Source organism: Myxocyprinus asiaticus, chromosome 41, assembly GCF_019703515.2.
Source record: "Myxocyprinus asiaticus isolate MX2 ecotype Aquarium Trade chromosome 41, UBuf_Myxa_2, whole genome shotgun sequence".
Lineage (NCBI taxonomy): Eukaryota > Metazoa > Chordata > Actinopteri > Cypriniformes > Catostomidae > Myxocyprinus > Myxocyprinus asiaticus.
The window spans coordinates 22,079,102-22,102,481 of NC_059384.1; the positions used below are offsets into that span (position 1 = coordinate 22,079,102).

General features: G+C 35.9%; 1 protein-coding gene across 2 annotated transcripts; it reads right to left on the reverse strand.

Moving 5' to 3' along the window:
* Window positions 1-4,326: 4,326 nt before the first annotated feature.
* LOC127431434 (probable ubiquitin-conjugating enzyme E2 W-B) lies at window positions 4,327-22,866 on the reverse strand. 2 transcript variants are annotated; one of them, XM_051681816.1, is made up of 6 exons: window positions 22,809-22,866; window positions 21,656-21,747; window positions 10,106-10,208; window positions 8,182-8,337; window positions 6,068-6,143; window positions 4,327-5,972 (listed from the first exon to the last, which is right to left on the reverse strand). In XM_051681816.1, exons 1-6 carry the CDS (start codon window positions 22,821-22,823, stop codon window positions 5,959-5,961), a joined length of 456 nt encoding a protein of 151 aa, XP_051537776.1. In that variant the 5' UTR covers window positions 22,824-22,866; the 3' UTR covers window positions 4,327-5,958. The 2 variants fall into 2 exon arrangements, with proteins under 2 accessions (XP_051537776.1, XP_051537777.1); XM_051681817.1 differs by having other exon boundaries at window positions 21,656-21,744; window positions 22,809-22,843.
* Between the last annotated feature and the right edge of the window lie 514 nt (window positions 22,867-23,380).

The following is a 23,380-nucleotide window of genomic DNA, read 5'->3' on the forward strand; positions in this document are numbered from 1 at the left end:
TTTTTAAGATTTTGGAAATGTACGGGTTCGGGAATACTTTTATTGGATGGATTAATTTACTTTATACACACCCGGTAGCGGTGGAACAAACAAATGGATTCAATTCAGATTATTTTACTCCAGATAGGGGCACCCGGCAGGGTTGCCCTCTTTCCCCATTATTGTTCTGTCTTGCCCTGGAACCATTAGCAGCCGCAATAAGAAAGGAGAATGATTTTCCAGGGGTAATGGCGGGAGGTGTGGTGCATAAGCTTTTACTAAATGCAGATATTTTATTATTCGTCTCTGACCCTATTAGATCTATGCCTTGCCTCCATAGAATTATTAATTCCTTCTCTAAATTCTCAGGATACAGAGTTAATTGGTCTAAATCCGAAGCTTTGTCTCTGACAGCGTACTGCCCAGTAATAGCTTTTCAGCCAGGCACCTTCCAGTGGCCCAAACAGGGCATTAAGTATTTGGTCATTTTATTCTCAGCAAATTTGTGTGATTTAGTTAGAGTTAATTTTGTCCCTTTAATAAAAAGGTTTTCGAGCGATGTGGACAGGTGAGCTTCATTACATTTATGTATGATTGGGAAGGTGAATGTTATTAAAGTGAATTGTATTCCAAAATTCAACTACCTGCTACAGTCTCTCCCTATAGATGTCCCCCTCTCTTATTTCAAGCAATTTGATAGCATAGCGAAGTCCTTCATTTGGCATGGTAAACGTCCCAGATTACATTTCAGTAAGTTACATAGGCCGATTGACAAAGGTGGCCTAGGCCTACCCAAGATTTTGTTTTATTATTATGCATTCTGTCTCAGACATTTGGCTCATTGGTTGCTTCCACCTGAGAGAGCCCCTCCCCTGGTTAATTAAGACATTTATTTAAATGTTGCTTTGAGTATATGGCTGAAACCAAAATTATGTATTAATAAGTCCCTTTTCTGCTGGACAGCGTGGATTGTGAGGGACGTTAATAAGCTCGGTGACCTATATGAGAGTGGAGTGTTGAGATCCTTTGAAACTATGGTTCAACATTTTGGGATTCCCAGGTCTCAATTCTTTAGGTATTTGCAACTGCACCACCTGCTTTGTACTATTTTTGGGAGTAGTATACACCCCCCTAAAGCGGCAGATACTCTGGGAGTGGTGATTACTGCTTTTGGAAAAGGTCATGAGGCATCAGTGTATTACTCCCTGCTAATTCAGAGTCTGGGGGATAGAGCTTCAACTTCTCTCAAGAGATTATGGGAGAAAGATTTAAACTTGGTATTGGAGGAGGGAGTGTGGGCTAGGATTCTAAAAAATGTCAAGTCTGCATCTAGAGATGCAAGGGTGCTCCTTATGCAATTTAAGATTTTACATCGATTCTGTTGGACCCCCTCTAGATTGAATAGGCTTGGTCTTAAAGACACACCCACCTGCTGGCGATGCCAATCAGAAGATGGGGACACAACCCATGTTTTTTGGTGGTGTATTAAGATCCAAGAATTTTGGTTGAGGGTTCAGAGTTTTATGTGTGACGTATTTGGCACTCAAATTTCATTTTGCCCCAGACTCTGTATTTTAGGTGATGGAGCGGTCATTAATATAGGGGATAAATGCATAAAAAATTGGGTCCTAGCCAGTGTTATGATCAGCAGACAGGTAATCCTTAGGGGATGGAAGTCGGCTGGAGCGCCCTCATTTCAGGAGTGGTGCACAGAGATGGGCAGGGTAGTAGCATTTGAGGAAATGTTATATAGAAGGCTAGGCAACGGGGATTTATTTAATAAGAAATGGGGCAGCTATTTGGCCTTTTTGGAAGGGGGAGGGGTAGTAGACAGAGATTTATAGTTTTAAATGTTATCATATGCTCAGACTCCAGTTCAGCCCTCTTAAGTCTGGAAGGTCAGCAGTCAGACGCAAGATAGGATATGGTTTTAGAGATTCTTAAGGATTTATATATATTACAGCAAATAAATATAAAGATACAATTTCTATGGGTTCCAGCTCATATGGAAGTAAAGAGAAATGAGGAAGCAGATGTGTTGGCAAAACAAGCTACGGAAATGGAAGTAAAATTAAAGTTTCATAAATTCAAGTACCTTTCAGTAGATCCGAGACTAAATAAATAATAAAAAAGCACGGAGTGACTATTTGCACTAGGTGTAAATAGCACCTGCCACACAGCATGGCTAATTGCACTCTTATAGTCTGGTGAAAACACAGAAATTATAGTCAAACTGCAACTCCAATTGTTGCTGCAATAGTGTAGTGTGTAAAGATGGTGTGGATTCGTTTTTATCCCACTTTTTCCATCCTGTCTCCACTCTTAACATTTCCTTTAATACTACTAATATTAATAAATAAAAATGAATATAAATCATGATGGGGAGTTAAGAGAAAAGAAAAAAGTTTGATGCAGGCTAAATTATCAGGCAAAAGTGCTTTATGCAGGCAAAAGTAATATTGTAGAAATCATGCTTTTTGGCCATAGTTTTAATGCAATTAACCATGGTGATACTACAGTAATATGGTGTTAATATAGTAACCATGTTTAATTTTGTGGCTTACTATGATTTTACTACAAAATAGCATGGTGATACTTGCTATTTTGTAGTAAAATCACAGTACACCACAAAATTAAACATGGTTACTATATTAACAACACCATGGTTAATTTTCATAAGGGAATGTTAGGGAGGGGTAGGGGTTGGTGTAATGTTTCTGTGGGACTCTAAATAAACACAATAAACAAACTGCAGTGATACTGTATGTTAGTATTTAATTAGGAGTGCAAATAGCATCTTTCACTATTTGCACTCAGTGGAATGAAGAAGGTTTTTGTCGCTATTTACACTTAGTGCAAATAGCCGCTGCCAAAAAAAGAATACTAGAAGGATAGGGAAGCAGCACTGGAATACAGAAACAAGGGGTAGACGTTTATATGCAATTCAGTCTACCGTAGGGAAAGGCAGGATTTCAGATAAGAGCAGGCGTGAAGAAAATATAATATCTAAACTGAGGTTGGGACATACAGGGCTGAATAATACATTGCACTTAATAGCCAAACATCCTACAGGGCATTGTGAGTGGTGTGGAGTTGATGAGTCAGTGGAGTATGTAATAATTAATTGCAAGAAATATATAGTGGAAAGTCAGAAGTAAGTAGAGGTGTTGAGGAGGATGGGAGAGCAGTTAACATTAAAGACTCTTTTAAATTCAGTAGTAGGAAGTAACAAAACATCATAATTATTTTCATTTTTGGAAAGTAGACTTAAGTGGAAGAATATGTAATTAAGAGAGTATGTAACAAAGTAGATAGCATATAGATATTCTAAAGATCATAGTTTAGTATATTATACAGAATAAATGATTATATTTTATATATTTTTAAGGGTTAGGTGTGGTAGGGTGTTTGCTCTGGATTGTAAGGGGCTCTGTGTGGATGCTGGAGCAGCTGAACACGCAGCGTCATGCTGAAGCTGGAGCCCTTAAAGGTCCAGTGAATTGGGTCAGGGAGCCTAGGTAATGTGTCTCTGCAGATAAGCGATAGGTGGCAGTAATGCACTTTTAGTATGCGAACCGCAGTTAAACAAAAGGAGCTTCATTTATTGTTCACATCAACCATCAGAATGGGGAAAAAATGTGACCTTTGTGATTTCGACCATGGCATGATTGTTGGAGACAGAGTTCGGAGTTACCTTAGTCCTTCTGTCAGCTCGAACCACTCTGGCCATTCTCCGATGACCTCTCCGATCAACAATGCATTTCCATCTGCAGAACTGCCGCTAACTGGATGTTTTTTGTTTTTGACACCATTCTATGTAAACTCTAGAGCCTGTTGTGTGTTAAAATCCTAGGAGATCAGCAGTTACAGAAATACTCAAACCAGCCCATCTGGCACCAACAATCATGCCACGGCCCAAATTTTTTCCCCATTCTGATGGTTGATGCGAACATTAACTAAAGCTCCTTACTCATATCTGCGTGATTTTATGCATTACACTGCCACACAATTGTCTAATTAGATAACCACATGAATAAGCAGGTGTACAGGTGTACCTAATAAAGTAGTCAGTGAGTGAATATGCATATATAATTATGGATAAGTACAATGTTTCTACTATGAAATCCTTCAAGCTTCAGGTATGCATGTGATTTTGTGAATTTTAAACTTGATCATCTTCATCTTCATTATTATCAGCTATTTATGGCTATTTTTGGTTCAAGGCATCACAGGTTTTCTAAAATACTATGTTAATAGATACAAATGTGATTTTCACTTGATATGAATTGTTTAAATGCAGCACACCAGTGAAGTTCTAAGACATGTGGTCATGCATTGTGTAAAATATTAAAACTGACTCAAAACCTGTTTTATTCTTTACATTAACAGGCACAGCTTACATAATTTGTACATACCAAAAAAAAAAAAATTTTTTATAAAGAAATAGAAAAACAAAACCTCACCTTTGATTATTTCCCTGTTATACCTTGCAAACCAAATTTTAAATAAACCCTTCATTAGAAAACAAACAAACAAAAGAACAACATCTTTTAACAGCCAAGTCTACATTACCATAAGTGCATACACACTTATTGATTTCCTCTTATATGATGACAGGTGTCATACCACAATTATTCTCAGCCTCAAATCACACATTCAGTTTAGCCCTGTTGCAATTTGTACACATTTTCTTTCAGTAGTATAGACAACTACATGTTTAACATATAATAAAGCATCCTGATATTGTGTGCAAAAGAAAGCCATGGCCATCTCCATTTTTTCCTACACCAACACATTCACTTAGAAGTCTAAGTACACTGTACCACAGACAATGGAAAAGAAGACAAACCAACCAAGTTTGGACTATTCAAGTATTTCTGAATGGATGGCTATGAAATACATCTTTGGAGTGTATGAAGCTGATAAACAGTGTGAAACAGGGGCGGACTGGCCATAGAGAGAACCGGGACTTTTCCAGGTGGGCCGACTGCGAAATATGGCCGAATGGGGCCACACAGGTGGCGATAAACCGAAATGGTCTGTCGTGTTATGCCGAACGGGCCATGACTGGCTGAAGAGGGCCAGATGCCCCTGGTATGAAAACTACAGACTGAATACCGTACATCAAACATATACAATTGTTGGGGATGGAATATCTTGAAAGGGCTTTTTGTCCCAGCAAACACAAAAGATAAGAATCTTTGACTCTAGCAACACTCATTAGGAGAAAAATAATTTTGAGGGGGAAAAAAGTGCAGAAGATCCAACTATTATTAAATATGTGCTCTGCAATAACATATTTTGTCTATTTAGATATAGACCATGCTGCCAAGTTAACAAATTTCACTTGCAATTTTACGAGTTATATGCATCAAATCAGATATATATTCACTCGATTTTTTTTTTCTTTATTTTTTTTTTTTTTTCCTAAACTATGTAACAGTCCTTTAGGAGAAAATATAGGCTAATTAAACTGAAAATACATCTTTTAGGAATATTTAAAGATGTTTTTTTTTTTTTTTTGTCCTTGAAAAGTTACCTGAGCCAGACAATTTTTCAACATTTTGATTTAGATTTTTCATTGTTGGCCCAGCCATGGACCCTTCCTAGTTATTGAACGAGACACATGGACCTCAAAACTTGCCAGCAGTAAAAATTAAAAGCAACACTTGTGGTCCAAGACATCTCACTACAAAAAGTTCCTTTTTCTTGGATAAATCTTAATTTTTCCCACACTAACCCATGATGGGTTCATTTCCATCCACTTTAAAATCAATTTTCCATTCTTCATCTGTTTTTTCCCAAACATGCATCCAACTGGCTAATGATAATGCAGTTGAGATCATCACCCATGTTTGTGGTCTGAGTCCATGCTTGTGGTCTGAGTCCAAGGTTAAAGTTCAGAGACCATATGATTTAAAAAAGTGCTTTAATAGGTCAGTAGGACTTCTTTCCTCCAGGAGTTCTAGAAAGTTCGTATTAACAGGTATCATCTGTGAAAAGAATGCAGTTGTAAATGTAAACTTTCCACTGGAAAGAAAATTTGATAAATGTAATATTTATTGCAAACTTAAATATCAATTCTCACCATGATACCACCATTTTGTCTTCTTTGGATTTTTATTACACGTCCGTACATAAAAGGAATTATCAGGAGGTCGTCTCTGCAAAAAATAATTATAACAATAATTCAAATAAACTTTTTAGGGGCTGATTTTGCAAAAATCAACACTACTATTTATGACTACACTATTAATAACTAGATTTTTACATTTTGTGAATACCCTGTGAGTCAGAGATGTGGTAGTGCAAAACATGTACCGTGTGCTTTCATGGAACACAAAAAAAGATGCAAAATCACCATTCACTTACATTATTTGGAAAAAAAAGATGCAATGAAAATAAATGAGGACTGAGACTAACATTCTGCTTAACATCTCCATTTGTGTTCCACGGAAGAAGAAGAAAATGTCAAACAGGTCTGAAACATGAGGATGAGTAAATGACAGAATATTCATTTTTGGGGTGAACTATCCCTTTAAGGGGCACTATTGAGTTAACTGCTAGTGACATTAGTCTCTGTTGGCTTCACGAAACATTTATAATAAATATTATTCAGCTGACAGGCAAATAGTACTGCAGTTTTTGACCTTCTATAATAAGTATTACACTGTGTGTGTGAGAGTGGAAAATAGTATTAATTTTCAGGATCAACTGACAACCCTGTTTTCCTTTCTAGTCTCATAAGGTCATAGACTGTAAATTATAAAAAGTCAGTGTAAGACTTGTTTACACGAATTGTGTAATTAGTAAGCCGTTGAATTTCAGAGGCACTAGACATGGCTGAGTGAAGCAGGTAATGTCTTACTAATGTAAGGCCTTTTTCACACATCTTGCACCTTTAACACATGCGAAGCAGCAGCATAACAGCACCAGCAAGCATGCGTTGAGCTTTTTTACACTGACAGAATTTCAGAGCTGTGGCTTTATACATTATACAATTAAGTGATTTATGGGAAACCACAGTGAGTATTTACTTTGATGATGCCATAAATTTAAAAATGATCAGTTTTGAATAGGGAATGGGCTATTGAAAAGTAACATGCCTTAATGAACAAACACATATGTCCATATTAGAACCCTCTACCTTGCAGTATCTAGTACATTCATTGAATATTTGTACATTTATTTAGATATTTACAAAATATGTAATATTTTTTAATTTGTGTATTTTTTATATTTATGTTGCACAGACACCTAGTGGCGTAGATGCAGCAACAGCCAAATCAGATGTTCTCAGTTACCCATGTCATTGTAAAAATACGCTACTCGCTGTCAGCCACTATTAATTTATTCAGAGAGTGAATGCCAAAAACAAGATCAAGAACCATTTAAAGGGATAGTTCAACCAAACATGAAATCATCATTAACTCAACCTCATGCCATCCCAGAAGTGCATGACTTTCTTTATTCAACTGAACAAAAAGATTTCTAGAAGAATGTCTCAGCTCTGAAGGTCCATACAATGCAAGTGAATGGTATCCAGAACTTTGAAGGTCCAAAAACTACATAAAGTCAGCATAAAAGTAATCCATATGACTCCATATCTTCAGAAGCGATATGATAGGTGTGGGTGAGAAACGGATCAAAATTTAAATCTTTTTTTATTATGAATTCTCCTCCCTACTCAGTAGGTGGTGATATGCATAAAGAATATGAATCACCAAAAACAAAAGAAGAAGAATGTGAAAGTGAAAGTGGAGATTTATAGTAAAAAGGTATTGATCTGTTTCTCACCCACACTTATCATATCGCTTCTGAACACATGGATTTAACCACTGGAGTCGTATGGATTACTTTTATTCTGCCTTTATATGCAAGTGTTGTGCACATGACTGTTTACGTTTTGACGTCAAAAGCAGATAATAACCTGATGACTTCATATCTCATGTAAACATGGTTTTCTTGCATGGTCAAATCTTTTGAATAAGGTGATTTTTGGTAGTTATCAGCATATTGATTTGGATGTAAATGCACTCAATAAAAAAAAAAAAAAAAAAAATACTATTACTATTTCTTTTTGTTTAAAAGCTTAAAAAAAAAAAACTTAGTGCACTTTTACCATCAGTCAGGACAGAATCTAAAGATATTAAGTAACTAAGTAAACAAATGCCCATCTGCACTATAGGGTGAGACACTTACCTTCTCTTTGCAGCTAGACAGCATGCTAATAATGCTAAGACAGACAGATTGCACTGAAAGAGCCGGTGACCAGTCCTCTGTTAAGATGGACAGGCAAATGTGGCCATTGCTATAAATGTGAGGATGGACAGGTATATTGTCTCCTGTGAACATTACCTGCCAAAACAAAACACACACACACACATATTGTAAGTGTTTTCACCTCTTTCAGACAAGTATTTAAAGCTTAAAACAAAGCAGAAACACTGTCTCACACCGAGCTGAATTTGAAGAACTAGGGAAAAGTAGTCTTTTGGAACAATACCACGTTTCCGCATTAATACAGAAAAAGAGAGACTTAATGCATAAGCCAGCGCTTTGGCATGAAGCCGCTAGATTAGGTGGTAGAGACAGCAGTTTGAATGGGAGGCCGGCGCCAGACCCGGACTTGGGCACTAGGCGCTCTCAGTTAGGGGGAAAAATACAGCCAGTGTCTCACCTGATTAAATGCACTTAATGCACACAAACTCCACTACGGCCACATCTTGTCAAGTTCATCTCTCGCCTTTACTTTTAAGTGCAGTTTAAGAGCATTTAAAACGCCTGCAGCTAAGAATATATACAAAGAATAAAATATAGGCTAGCCCTTTGTATCGTCTCTAAGCAATCATGAGTGTTTTCATTAATGGATGTCAAGTCTCTGTTTCCATACAGTCATGTTTTCTTATCCCTAAAAAGCCCCTGTAGGGTGTGTGAGCTTTTTTATCTAACTTGGTCTATACAGGTCTGTTATTTATAGTGGAAGTTATATGTAAAATATGATTGGAGCTAATCCTTTCAAATGTGGCACTAAAGCTTCATGCTACAAGCTCAAAAGTGCCCTTGTGCAGATTGATCCCTTTATTATACTGATGAAGGTGCATTCGGGGTCAGAGACACAGGTAGTGGCACCATAAGAAAAGGTAAGGGCACAGTTAAGACTACAGTTGTCCCAATAACCAGGTGTTACACTGAAGGTGAAAGTGTTGTATTTGGTAATTGCATTCTTGTACATTTTTAATAAAGATCCTATGAAATGGCTGCAGTTTTCACTTCATCTGTTGACATGTTAAAAGTTGAAAGAAAATAAGGGTGTGATAAATTGAAGGGCCCCCTTTCTTTTTAATATTTTAAATATATTTTTTAAATAGCCAATAGGATTTTAGTTTATGTATTAGCCAAGAACCTTCATTTACTATTTGCAATAGCTAGTCATATGCAGTTGGTATAGGGGTGGATCTTTTTTCATTCTAGAGAGCATTTTATTGGAAAAAAACAGTATATTAACAAGATGAGTGATCAATATTTTTGGTCCGTTCTCCCAGAAGAGAAAGACTGAAAATTTGGACCCACTTTATATTAGTTGTCTTTAACTACTATGTACTTATGCCTTTAATACAATATACTTATTATGTATATACTGTACGTATTGTTGCATTGTACTTACATTAAAGTACCTGCATTTTATTACATCGGTAGTAACACTGTTAACCTTACCCCTAACCCTAAACCTAACCCTTCCCCAACCCTTACCCTAAATCCTAACAGCTACCACTACCACTATCCCTAAACCTACCCGTACCTCAACCTCAATAGCAGCAAATGTGAATCTTGTGAGAATTTTGCAGAACATGTAGTTACACAATAAATACATTGTATTGTATGTATTATAATATTATTGCACAGTAGTTAAAGACACCTAATATAAAGTGCGACCAAAATTGATTAATGCATATATCTCCTGAAAGTTAATTTTGTCACCTGTTAGAGGTATATTAACATACAGATGTCCACAAAGCTAACAAACATAAACATTTTGATTTCATGGTGTCTTTAATTTTAATTATTTAGCTTCAACTGAATAAATAATATTTAGTTCAATAACAAAGAAAGCACCTTTACCTACCTGAGGTGAGTCAAAGGGATATCGACTACTAAATTTAAAAAGAAGCTGAAATTTCTCCCCCTCATAAAGAGTACCAGAGGCTCCTTCCATATCCACAATCCATCTGTAAACACAAACAAGAGAGCTGTTCTTAATGTAGCCTTTTGATTTTTGAATGGTCTCTTAAACGAATAGGCTTCCAATAAGAGAAGATTGGAAGCTAGCTTCCAATGTTTTTCCAAGTGCGCTAGCTAAGAAAAAAATTACTTTTATGAAGCTTCGGGGACTGGAAAGTACAAACACTGCTTACAATGAACACCCTCTTTGCTATGACAATCTCTACGCAGCCAATCAGTAGAGTGTTTCATTTATCCATAAAAGAACAGTTAAACACAAGGAGAGGGACAAAAAGTGGCAAGATAAAAACAAAGGTGACAAGAATAACATTTCCAGAACTAATCTTGAAAAAAAAAAAAAAAAGGCCTGTATGGGAAGAGGCACAATATGAGGGGTCAAGCGGATGACAGCTCTTTCCAGTACGACCAATGTATGACTCTGACCTGAAAGCTCCGGGATAATCCAATCAATTTTTAGCCATTTGGGTCACAGCTAACCGATGGAGAGCAAGTTGACCTTTTTTTCCTAGTAGCATACAAGTACTCAAGAGTCAGTGAGAATAAACAGATAGTGAAGTTATTTTCCTGACTCAACAGAAACACACTGACTCAATGGGATGTGTCACTGGGTGCTTGTGTGTTCCAGTCCTTGTGTGTCCTCTAAATCTGAAGCCTTTTTTTTTTTTTTTTGGATTGAGATTACTAAATATACAAAGCCTGATAGCGCTGGAGGAAACATCTGGCATTGACAGCAATATTAACTCAATGAACTTCAGTTCTTAGGAACAGAAATGGATCTGTTGACAAGGTAGCCAAGTATGAAAATGAATGAAAGGCTCTACATCTTTCATTCTGAATCTCTCAAAGTATTATTAGTGACTACACAATATATTAAGTGACATGGGACAGAAGAAAAAGTTATCTATGTCAACAGAACAAACTACATAAATAACAAAGGAACAAAAAGCATAAGACGCATACATCGCTCCATATGTTTTCACATGGATTCCTCAAATTCACTTTGTTAATAATTCTCACAATAAGCCACAATGTCCTACAAAAGAAGCACTTTTTATATAATGTTACAAAAAAACATGTTTTAATAGAACATATCCCCTGGCCCTTGCTTATTTATTAAATATTTTGACAAACTGGATTTTGATCAACTACCAATAAAATTGTAGTATTGGCTACCAAAAAAAGTGTAATACACTATAAAAAATTATTTAGCCTTTTATGTATAATGGAGTTTGCGAGTTCTTCCCGTGTTTGCATGGGTTTCTTTCCGAGGTCTCCGGTTTCCCCCACAGTCCAAAAACATGCAGGTCAAGTGAACTGGAAACTATAAATTGCCCGTAGGTAAGAGTGTGAATGTACATGTCTGTGTGTGTTAGCCCTGTGATGGACTGGCCACCTGTCCAGGGTGTTTCCCTGCCTTTGGCCCGAGAGAGCTGGGATAGGGTCCAGCACTACCCGCAACCCTACATAGGACAAGCGGCTACAGAAGATGGATGGATGGATAGGATCATAACTTAAAATGTAGAGTTAGAATAACTGTCATGGATTGATCTTGTTGTGGTAATTCAATTATCCAAGTTTTTGTTGGTTGAATTTGTGATATGATTATTGAGGTTTTGAAAAACTATTCAGCTGAAATAAAAAATAGACGTTAGTCAAGAGAACTATGCACGCTCACGTATTTGGATTCCCAGCATGCAATGCGGCATGAATAAATTATGCAACTTGCAGTGTTACGGTCATACTTTTAATTTACTTACTGTTTGCTGCTTTTATTTACGCAGTTGGTTGTTGTGTTTGTTGTCATTTTTAGTTATTTGTCATGTAACAATAATTCAAAGCTCATTGTTTTACTCAATGATGAGTTTGATGATTGTCACCATCATTGTGATTTGTGCTTTGAGGCCCATATGTGTCTCCTTGACAAGCCTTAGTCTTAGTCTGTCAGAGGTATCAGGCACTGGTCTCTGATCATCAACTTTACCATCAAATGGCAGTTTATTTAACCTCTGACAATAGATTGTAAACCCTATAAAAGTTGTCATTACTGGAAATATCAAGTTGCATTAATTATTACTTGAAATGTCAGGTTTTGGGCTCATAACTCAAATATTTATGTCCACTGTACTTATCTTATTTACTTATGTTTCCTTAATCAAAGTGAAGCAATGAGAGTATTTAAATAGTTGTAATTAAGAATTTATATATATTTTTTAGCTCTTTTGTAGTATTATTTTTGTTGCAAATAGTTGTTTGATCTGTTGATGATATGTGTCCTATTTGGTAAAGCTGGGACCCGTTGACCAATTCTCTTTGTGCATGTGCAGTTAAAATGCAGGTATACACCGATCAGCCATAACATTAAAACTGCCTGCCTATTGTGCCTAAAATTGTGTAAGTCCCCCTCGTGCTGCCAAAACAGCTCCAACCCGCATCTCAGAGTAGCATTCTGAGATAATATTCTTCTCACCACAATTGTACAGTGCGGTTTTCTGAGTTACCATAGACTTTGTCAGATTGAACCAGTCTGGCCATTCTCTGTTGACCTCTCTCATCAACAAGGCATTTCCATCCACAGAACTGCCACTCACTGGATATTTTTTGTTTTTGGCACCATTCAGAGTAAATTCTAGAGACTGTGAAAATCCCAGGAGATCAGCAGTTACAGAAATACTCAAACCAGCCCGTCTGGCACCAACAATCATGCCTTGGTCCAAATCACTGAGATCATATTTTTTCACCATTCTGATGGTTGACGTGAACATTAACTGAAGCTCCTGACCCCTGTCTGCATGATTTTATGCACCGCACTGCTGCCACACGATTGGCTGATTAGATAATCATATGGATGATTGTTGGTGCCAGATGGGCTGGTTTGAGTATTTCTGTAACTGTTGATCTCCTAGGATTTCCACACACAACAGTCTCTAGAATTTACTCTGAATGGTGCCAAAAACAAAAAAACATCCAGTGAGTGGTAGTTCTGTGGACGGAAACACCTTGTTGATGAGAGAGGTCAACAGAGAATGGCCAGACTGGTTCAAACTCAACATTCTGTTCTGTTTAAAAAAACTTTCCCTCTTAAGTTGACACATGGCCACACAAACACTTAAGTTGAAACAACATGATTTTTTTTTTGAGTGTACACATTTCCCCATATTTAAACCCATTCCAAATAATTACACAAATTTCCTCCCTAAATCAGGCCAGACAATGGAGATTCTGGGACTGTTAATGATCAAACCTTCCATTTTAAAAGCTACCAAAATCTATCAGGAGTTCACATGAAGAAATCAGACTGGCTCAAATACAAAACAAATATGCAACTCTCGCAACATACCAGAATTAGACAAAGTGACATCAGCAGAGCTATTTTCAAGCAACAACATTTTCACATATCAACAGCAGCAGTTTTTTTTTTTTTTTTTTTCAGAAAAGTATGAAAGTTCCAGAAATGAAGCGATAATATTGCATGACTACCAGAGCTGTGTCTGCAGAAGAGCTCACATTTCTGCCTTGGTTTGTATGTGAGAGTCTGCATTACTTGACAATTATACAGTATTCCTTCAAATGACAAAAAAGACACTAGAAGATGTGCTTGATTAAGTCTAGTTTAAGAGCTATGACAAAAGAAAAGCACAAACTGTGCATTTTAAAAGGACAGTTCACCCAAATATGAAAATTCTATCATTATTTACTCATGTTCCAAACCCGTATGAATTTCTTTTTTCCCATACAATGTAAGCGAATGGTGACTGAGGAGGGTGTCATTCAGCCTAACATCTTTCGTGTTCCATGAAAGAAAGTCATACGGGTTCGGAACAACAAGAGGTTGGAGTAAATGATGACAGATATTTCATTTCTGGGTGAACTATCCCTTTAAACCAAAGTCAAATCCAGCAGGCAGGTACTGGGATGCATCACAATGCTTATTGTCGATGACTTCATTCTGCATAATTAGACTTTTATTTTTAATTCATGATGCTGAGAAGCAAAAGACGCTATTGTGCCCAGAGTCAAACACCTCTGTTTCAGCTCAACACCCCTACCCTTCCATTAAGCATGACTGACTAATTAACATCACAGGGATCTATTTCAAAAACTTGACTGACAACATTGAACACAAAGACCAATTAGTCCGGACAAACATGTTTGGCAAGTTGCTAAACTGGCACTTCATATTTCAAATTTCTCTTATATGACTAAGACAAGGGTATAAATGTTTGTTACCAAATAAAAATGGTAGACTATATTTTATGATCCCACAACTGGATCTGTAACAAACACTTTTTTAAGGCCTGAGGACATTTTTAGCATCATCTAAAAATATACAAATTTTAACTCTTTAATGCATACCTCGGGTCTTTAGTGACCCGGGATCTCATTCCACCCCCTGTAACTCATCCATTTTTTTGGAGTTATGTCCACACCTCTTTAGTATTCATCATCAACCTTTCTCTTCTGAATAGTGTAACATCAAAAAAAAAATGGCAAAATTGCAAAAACGATATTTTATTATAATCGCTTGATTACCAAAAAGTATATAGGTCATTAAAACCTGAGATAAAGTAACATGCCTTAATAATGAACAAACACATATGTCCATATTAGAACCCTCTACCTTGCAGTATCTAGTACATTCATTTAATATTGGTACATTTATTTAGATATTTACAAAATATGTAATATTTTTTAATTTGTGTATTTTTTATATTTATGTTGCACAGACACCTAGTGGCGTAGATGCAGCAACAGCCAAATCAGATGTTCTCAGTTACCCATGTCATTGTAAAAATGCGCTACTCGCTGTCAGCTACTATTAATTTATTCAGAGAGTGAATGCCAAAAACAAGATCAAGAACCATTTAAAGGGATAGTTCAACCAAACATGAAATCATCATTAACTCAACCTCATGCCATCCCAGAAGTGCATGACTTTCTTTCTTCAACTGAACAAAAAGATTTTTAGAAGAATGTCTCAGCTCTGCAAGTGAATGGTACCCAGAACTTTGAAGGTCCAAAAACTACATAAAGTCAGCATAAAAGTAATCCATATGACTCCATATCTTCAGAAGCGATATGATAGGTGTGGGTGAGAAACGGATCAAAATTTAAATCTTTTTTTATTATGAATTCTCCTCCTGTATGTTATTTTTTCACTTCCATAAATAATATTTTTATGATCATTTCATATTTATATAAGTTTACTATCACATGTTATATATTTCTTTGTTTATTACAAGAGGAATGAGTACTACAGTCATACAAATAAACACTATATCACGTTGATTTTCAGTGGAACAATGGTGGATTATCAACAATGGTGAATTATCTGAATCCCATATGTGTGTACACACATACTATACATGCTATTTCTTGTTCAAGGTGGTGCTGATGTTTCAGTGATTGACTTGATTTACATTTTAAATCTGCTATTTGACTAAAGGCCTTTTCACTCCAAACGCGACACGATTATGAGAGGCGAATCACTGACGAATGGCTCTTTCCCATAGAAAGCTAAACGAATGTTTGCCGTTAGCACATTCATGCTCACCTTTGAGCTGGTCTGCCCTCTGCCCATCACCGGGTGAGAAGAAGGACTAACCATTTGACAAGTTTGCAAAACAAACATGAAAAGCAAATGATTCTCTAGTGAGCAGATTGAAAAAAATAAAACGCATCTCTCTACCAGCTGCAGCAGCGATGACAAGTGTGTGTTTGATTTGCTCAATAAGAAAGAAAACTATTGAGACACTTCACAAACTATTTCAGTTCACCTGCTGTACAAGTTGACTGACAGTATTATCATGTATACACACAGTCTGAGGGGGGATTAGAAAGAATTGAGTGTAAAAAATGGTTTAATGGCTAAAATATCTTATCATTTGGAACAATATTAATTATATGCCACTGACATGCATACTGTATGTTCTTGTGTTAAGTGCATTTGTTTATAATCACTGCATAATGCACATTTATAATGACTGTTAAAACAAATGTTTGACTATCTTATTGCCATGTACATCTACTTGTGTTATATTTGTTTAAAACCCTGCATGTTACTAGTTAAACGTGATGAAATTTAAACGCTCCAAGAGTGCAAGCAATAAATCAAGTCACTTTTTATTTGTATAGCGGTTTTCACAACACACATTATTTCAAAACAGCTTTACAGAAAATTATGCTTTAACAGAAAAAGAAGCTGTAATATCGGTAATATATGAGAATCATAACTGTGCGGTTTGATAAAAAAAACGTTATTGTAAATTGTGCCTTAGAATAAACAAATAATATTTGTATTTAGACTCCCAGTAAGCAAGCTGGCGATCTCACCCACCAAAACCCATCTTCATTCTGACCCATTATTAGATACTTTAATACTGCTAACGACAGAGGCTGTTAACAATTATTAAAAATAGCACAGCAATAACGATTTTATTTTTGGTATTCAAAGGTGCACAGAGTGCACTGCAAGTCACACTAATAGTAATTATATCATTAATATGTGGCAAAGAAAAACACTTAAGATCTGTAAAGTTGTTTATTTAAAAAGTGATACAAAGGCAAAGATGCCACAATATATATTATATTAAAGATATAAGAGAACTCACTTAAGATTAAATGCAAAGGTCACACAACGCAGCAATATGGAATAAATTATGAAGACAGTCCACATAAAATCAGATAATTGTTAAAGGGGATGCAAAGCAGTGATGCAGCAATATCATTTACATGTTAAGAGAACCCATATGAGAAAAAAAAATGCTTCTTAAGCTTATATATTATTGGTCAGGGCACATTCACCGTAAATCGACACACTCACCGTAAATAAAAAAGGTTAGCTTTTTCGATGTGCAATTCGCCGCGAATGTTCGCTCAAGGTGAGAATGGCTAGTTAGGAATCTATTGTTTTGATTCAAAATGTTGATCGCGGCGAGAAATCACGCTGAACATTCGCGTTTGGTGTGCAAAGGCCTTAAGAAACAACATGGGAGTAAACAATAGCAAGTGTAAAACACATGAACAGTATTGCATATTTATATATATATATATATATATATATATATACACACACACACACACACACACACACATACATATATACACAAACACAGTTGAAGTCAGAAGTTTATATACATTTAGATTGAAGTCATTAAAACTCATTTTTTAACCACTCCACAGATTTAATATTAGCAAACTATAGTTTTGGCAGGTTGTTTAGGACATCTGCTTTGTGAATGACACGAGTAATTTTTCCAACAATTGTTTACAGACAGATTGTTTCACTTTTAATTGTCTACATCACAATTCCAGTGGGTCAGAAGTTTACATACACTAAGTTAACTGTGCCTTTAAGCAGCTAGGAAAATTCCAGAAAATGATATCAAGCCTTTAGACAATTAGCTTCTGATAGGCGGTGTACTGAATTGGAGGTGTACCTGTGGATTTATTTTAAGGCCTACCTTCAAACTCAGTGCCTCTTTGCTTGACATCATGGGAAAATCAAAAGAAATCAGCCAAAAAAATTGTGGACCTCCACAAATCTGGTTAATCCTTGGAAGCAATTTCCAAACACCTGAAGGTACCACGTTCATCTGTACAAACAATAGTATGCAAGTATAAACACCATGGGACCACGCAGCCATCATACCACTCAGGAAGGAGACGCATTCTGTCTCCTAGAGATGAACGTAATTTGGTGTGAAAAGTGCAAATCAATCCCAGAACAACAGCAAAGAACCTTGTGAAGATGCTGGAGGAAACAGGTAGACAAGTATCTATATCCACAGTAAAACGAGTCCTATATCAATATAACCTGAAAGGCTGCTTAGCAAGGAAGAAGCCACTGCTCCAAAACCACCATGAAAAAGCCAGACTACAGTTTGCAAGTGCACATGGGGACAAAGATCTTACTTTTTGGAGAAATGTCCTCTGGTCTGATGAAACAAAAATTTAACTGTTTGGCCATAATGACCATCGTTATGTTTGGAGGATAAAGGGTGAGGCTTGCAAGCCGAAGAACACCATCCCAACCGTGAAGCATGGGGGTGGCAGCATCATGTTGTGGGGGTGCTTTGCTGCAGGAGGGACTGGTGCACTTCACAAAATAGATGGCATTATGAGGAAGGAAAATTATGTGGATATATTGAAGCAACATCTCAAGACATCAGCCAGGAAGTAAAAGCTTGGTCGCAAATGGGTCTCCCAAATGGACAATGACCCCAAGCATACCTCCAAAGTTGTGGCAAAATGGCTTAAGGACAACAAATTCAAGATATTGGAGTGGCTTCACAAAGCCCTGACCTCAATCTGATAGATAATTTGTGGGCAGAACTGAAAAAGCGTGTGCGAGCAAGGAGGCCTACAAACCTGACTCAGTTACAGCAGTTCTGTCTGGAGGAATGGGCCAAAATTTCAGCAACTTATTGTGAGAAGCTTGTGGAAGGCTACCCAAAATGTTTGACCCAAGTTTAACAATTTAAAGACAATGCTACCAAATACTAACTAATTGTATGTAAACTTCTTACTCACTGGGAATGTGGTAGCCAGCGTCTTTACCACTGAGGCCCCTGACAATTCACATTCTTAAATAGGGCTGGGACGATTCATCGGCGTAATCGACGTCATCGATTACAGAAATACGTCGATTTGCATAACATGCGTCGGCGCGTCGCAATGGAGTAATTAAAATGGCAGCGCCCGGTTTAAGTATGGATTCCCCCAAAAAACAAGCTGCAGCTAAAAAAAACTCACCTACGGTCATCTAAAGCGTGGGAGTATTTTAGCCAGAGACCCAACAATGTGGTGCTGTGTAATCTATGCAAATTGGAAATGGTTTATCACAGCAGTACAACCGCCATGAACGAACACTTGAAGCGAAAGCAGCCCAGAGCGCTTTGTCAAGACGGCAGCAAGGCAGCACCGTATGTCCTGTTTACTTTTTGTCCCCACCCAAGCGTGCCATATTAGTATTACAACACGTGTTTCTGTTAGTAGTAGTCACTTTAAATTGATTTTCTAAATGTTTCCTCATCGCCCCCATGTTAAAAGTAATTTCTGCACCGCTGCTAACGTTGGGTGACCATACGTCCTCTTTTTCCCGGACATGTCCTCTTTTTCAAAAAGCGTCCGGCTGGGATTTCTAAATTTGCAAAAATGTCCGGGATTCGGCTTTAGTTGCATTATGATGTGCATCTGGTCTAATACTTCATTGTGTGTACACGCATATTTGCATTGCTTTAACCCCTCTTTGTAAGCCTCGCCTTCTCGCACACCAATTGGTCAATTATAAGAGGCTTGCAGCAACTATTAGTTAAAATTCTGCCTGTCAATCTCTCCGTGAACGCACAAAGCGCTGTTGTGTTCGGCATCAAACAGCTTGACAGTAGCAGCAAATGACAGCTGAGTGGAAACAATGCCCTAACGAAAGTGCAAATTTACAGAAGATTTGCACAAAATTCCCATGCTTTCATCCAGGTCGAGATGCGGGGGAAGCAGAATGTATGACATGTAAAGCTGGCACTTATGTGTCAGTTGCTAATAAAGGTGCAAGTGATTTAAAAGCACACATTAGCTCTGCAAAGCATAAAGTGTCAGCAAAAGGTGAAAATTCATCAGGTAAATTAACGGACTGCTTTTTGCGACCAGGTAAAATTATCACATTGCTTCATTTTCCATGGCCATTCAAAATAATAGTAATAGTAAATGAAGGTACACTCATGGCATCAAATATTTTATTTTAGTACATGGACATTCAAAAGAATGTTGGAAATTTGTATATATATATATATATATATATATATATATATATATATATATATATATATATTTATGTTATGCTAATAGAGTCTTTTTCACTGTATTAAAGTTTGCATTCATAGTAACACTGTTTTTTGTTGCAGAATAATGCCCTGCAGTGCACACTTTGTTTCTTGTACATTTGTTTGTGTTTAAGAGAAGATGATTTAATAAAATATTGAAATATTAATGAGACAAATTTTGTATATTTATTTTGGGTTAATTAATTGTTATATTAATCAAGTAATAATTATAAAAAACCTTTAGAATAATCGGCAAATTAATCGTTAGATTAATCGACTAATCGGAAAAAGAATCGTTAGATTAATCTATAAAAAAAATAATCGTTAGGTGCAGCCCTATTCTTAAAATAAAGTAGTGATCCTAACAGACCTAAGACAGGGAATGTTTTCTACGATTAAATGTATGTGTGTGTGTATATATATATATATATATATATATATATATATATATACACACACACACATACATACATACATACAGGGTTGGGAGGGTTACTTTTGAATGTATTCCACTATAGATTACAGAATACATGCTGTAAAATGTAATCTGTAATGTATTTCATTAGATTACTCAAGGTCAGTAACGTATTTTAAATACTTTGGATTACTTCTTCAGCACTGGTAGATTTTTTCACTTGTTTTGACTATAAAAACTCTGCCAGTACAGCAAGACAAAATACATGTTAAAAATACATTCTCTGAAAAACCTAAATATGCAGTGTTGTTTCTAAAACAAGATTAATCAAATTGATCTTGTTTTAAGGATTTTTAGATATTTTTACAAGAAAACAATACAAAAATTATGATCAAGAATATGTCTTTTTCCCTAATATCAAAGGTCTTACTAGAAAAAAAGAAATTATGATCTAACGTGAATTTTCTTGATAAACAAATATGATCGTGCCTGGTAACATGTGCAAGTAAAATGGCTAGAAATAGCATTTTAGCTTAGCGTAAAGCTGACAATTTACACAAGGTCAATTTCTATTTCTTCTGCTCCAAACTTACTTCAAACGTACTTCTCTGTCTGCTCGTATGAATGTAACACATCATAAGAAAGTGTTTCACCGCTGTTCAAATGCACTTTGGATCGCATCATTTATATGTATAAATGTATTCCATCTGAAAGGACTAAATATTAAATGAAACAAATGCAAATAAAATGCAAAGTAATCTCTTCAGTAATCAAAATACTTTTTGAATGTAACTGTATTCTAATTACCAATGATTTAAATTGTAACTGTAGTGGAATACAGCTACTTATATTTTGTATTTTAAATACGTAATCCCGCTACATATATTCCGTTACTCCCCAACCCTGTGTGTGTGTGTGTGTGTGTATACATATATATATATATATATATATATATATATATATATATATAAATAAATGACAAAATATAATATGATATGATGCCAAACTATATGCACACAAGTAAGTAATAATAACTAAAAAAAAAAAATATTAGGCATATTGCACTCTCACAGATTTATCCTATGAGTGCCCTCCATCAGGGATAAAGAATGACATGAAAAAGACAGCCAGTCAATAAGTAGACAGTGATTACACACATGGGTAGAAGATTAAATATTGAGTCAAGAAGTGAGGTTCTTACTGTGTGATGGTGTTCTGTACACTCTTCTCATTCAAAGTCATTCCAGGGGGCGGATCATTCTGCAAGGCTAGCAGTTCCTTCTGTAACCTCTTCTATTAAGAACAAGAGAGAAAAGAAAAATCATATCAGTAAATTATTAATAGAATATACCAGAGACTTCATCAATGTTATTTGAATCAGAAACATTACTACAGTGCTGAAATATTTCAGCTGGCATCTTTAAAAGACTGGATGTGTTTTGCTCCTACGATGTAAAAATAGCTGTATATTTCAATAGCCGCTTACTGTATGTATTTGTGGCTAATTTAATTTTCTTTACATATATTTCTCGCTTATTTTTACTGTAACTGCATCTAGGACATTTTTGGGTACTTTTTTTTTTTTTTTTTGAAGGCATAGTTTAACTTTACATGCAATGTCTATATGTTTGTTATTATTATATTATAATATATATATATATATATATATATATATATATATATATATATATATATATATATATATAATAATAGAAAAAAGCTGTCTCTGGACATCTCACTAAGTTTTGCGACACCCTTTGTTGTGACACATTTAAACCTCCATATTCCTTCTGAATTTTACATTCATAAGCAAATATAAAACACTAATATGTTTATACAGTACTAAAAGACGTACAGACATTGCAAGTGTTTTTAAATTATGTATTTAATTCGTTTATGGGAGATTAATTATATAATTATATTAATTAATTATATAGATCAAATTATACACCGTACACGTTCAGGTAATAAAAAACATGAGTTCAAACATCCCGTGGTTTCCTTAGTAATCTTGTAAGGATGTATAAAATAAGTGGAGAAATCAAGGTTTAAAGCCACGGGAAAATAAACAATATTTCTCAAAGTAACATATATATTCTACTGATTATATCGACTGTTTTTTGTGAGTCTTCATCGCCAGCTGTTGCTTTTAAAGCGCCGATGATTCTCACCCTGACAGCTCAGGCAGAGCGAGGAGGACAAGTTATGGTTTAACAAATAACACACAACAATTCGATCACCTTATTAGGCCTATATACAAAACACCATCAACACTATCAGAAACGTTACACTCAGCACCTGTTCGAGGCGTGATTGACAGATTAAACAGAGCTAGATGTCAGCTGTGATCTTACCTGCATCGACGCCATGATGGCTCCCCCTGCATCAGAGGCGCACAGTAACGCAGGGCGACTGACGTCACCGTCACGTGACACACGAGCACACTGCAAACTGTCAACACATTTGTTGACAGTCCCAAAATCATAAAATCCACACCTTTCCTGCACATATAACTCCCTTTGTTGCATGTCCAAGGAATTTTTCATGTTTTTTATTATTATTTTAGACTATATTATTAAATGTAAATAATAATCAATCGAGATCTACTGCTGAATATAGTTGAGGATGCGGAATTAAGTGCAAGTGTTGTCTTTACCCCTATTTATTTTTGTTTGCCTTGATATGGATATCTTTGGTTTGTATGTTTTTGACCTTCGATTTTAAAAAAGCTCTCTTTATTCTAATTTAATCATTCATAAATATCACAAAGATATTTATGAGCTGACCAAGAGGTACAATCTAACTAGAATTAACAGTAATTTATGAACAAACTTTAAAAGTAAGCAATTTGGTTCATTCTGTATAGTCATACATTTGCAGACAACACTCTGCAAAAGCCATGTTAACAGTCTGGAAATTCATAAAC

What these genes read in the sequence shown, in the direction of transcription:
- LOC127431434 (XM_051681816.1), bottom strand. An exon ending in GTACAGAACACCATCACACA is followed by an intron (nt 10,209 to 21,655) that starts GTAAGAACCTCA and finishes TTGTGTTTACAG; the next exon opens with ATGGATTGTGGATATGGAAG. An exon ending in ATCCCTTTGACTCACCTCAG is followed by an intron (nt 8,338 to 10,105) that starts GTAGGTAAAGGT and finishes TTGTTTTGGCAG; the next exon opens with GTAATGTTCACAGGAGACAA.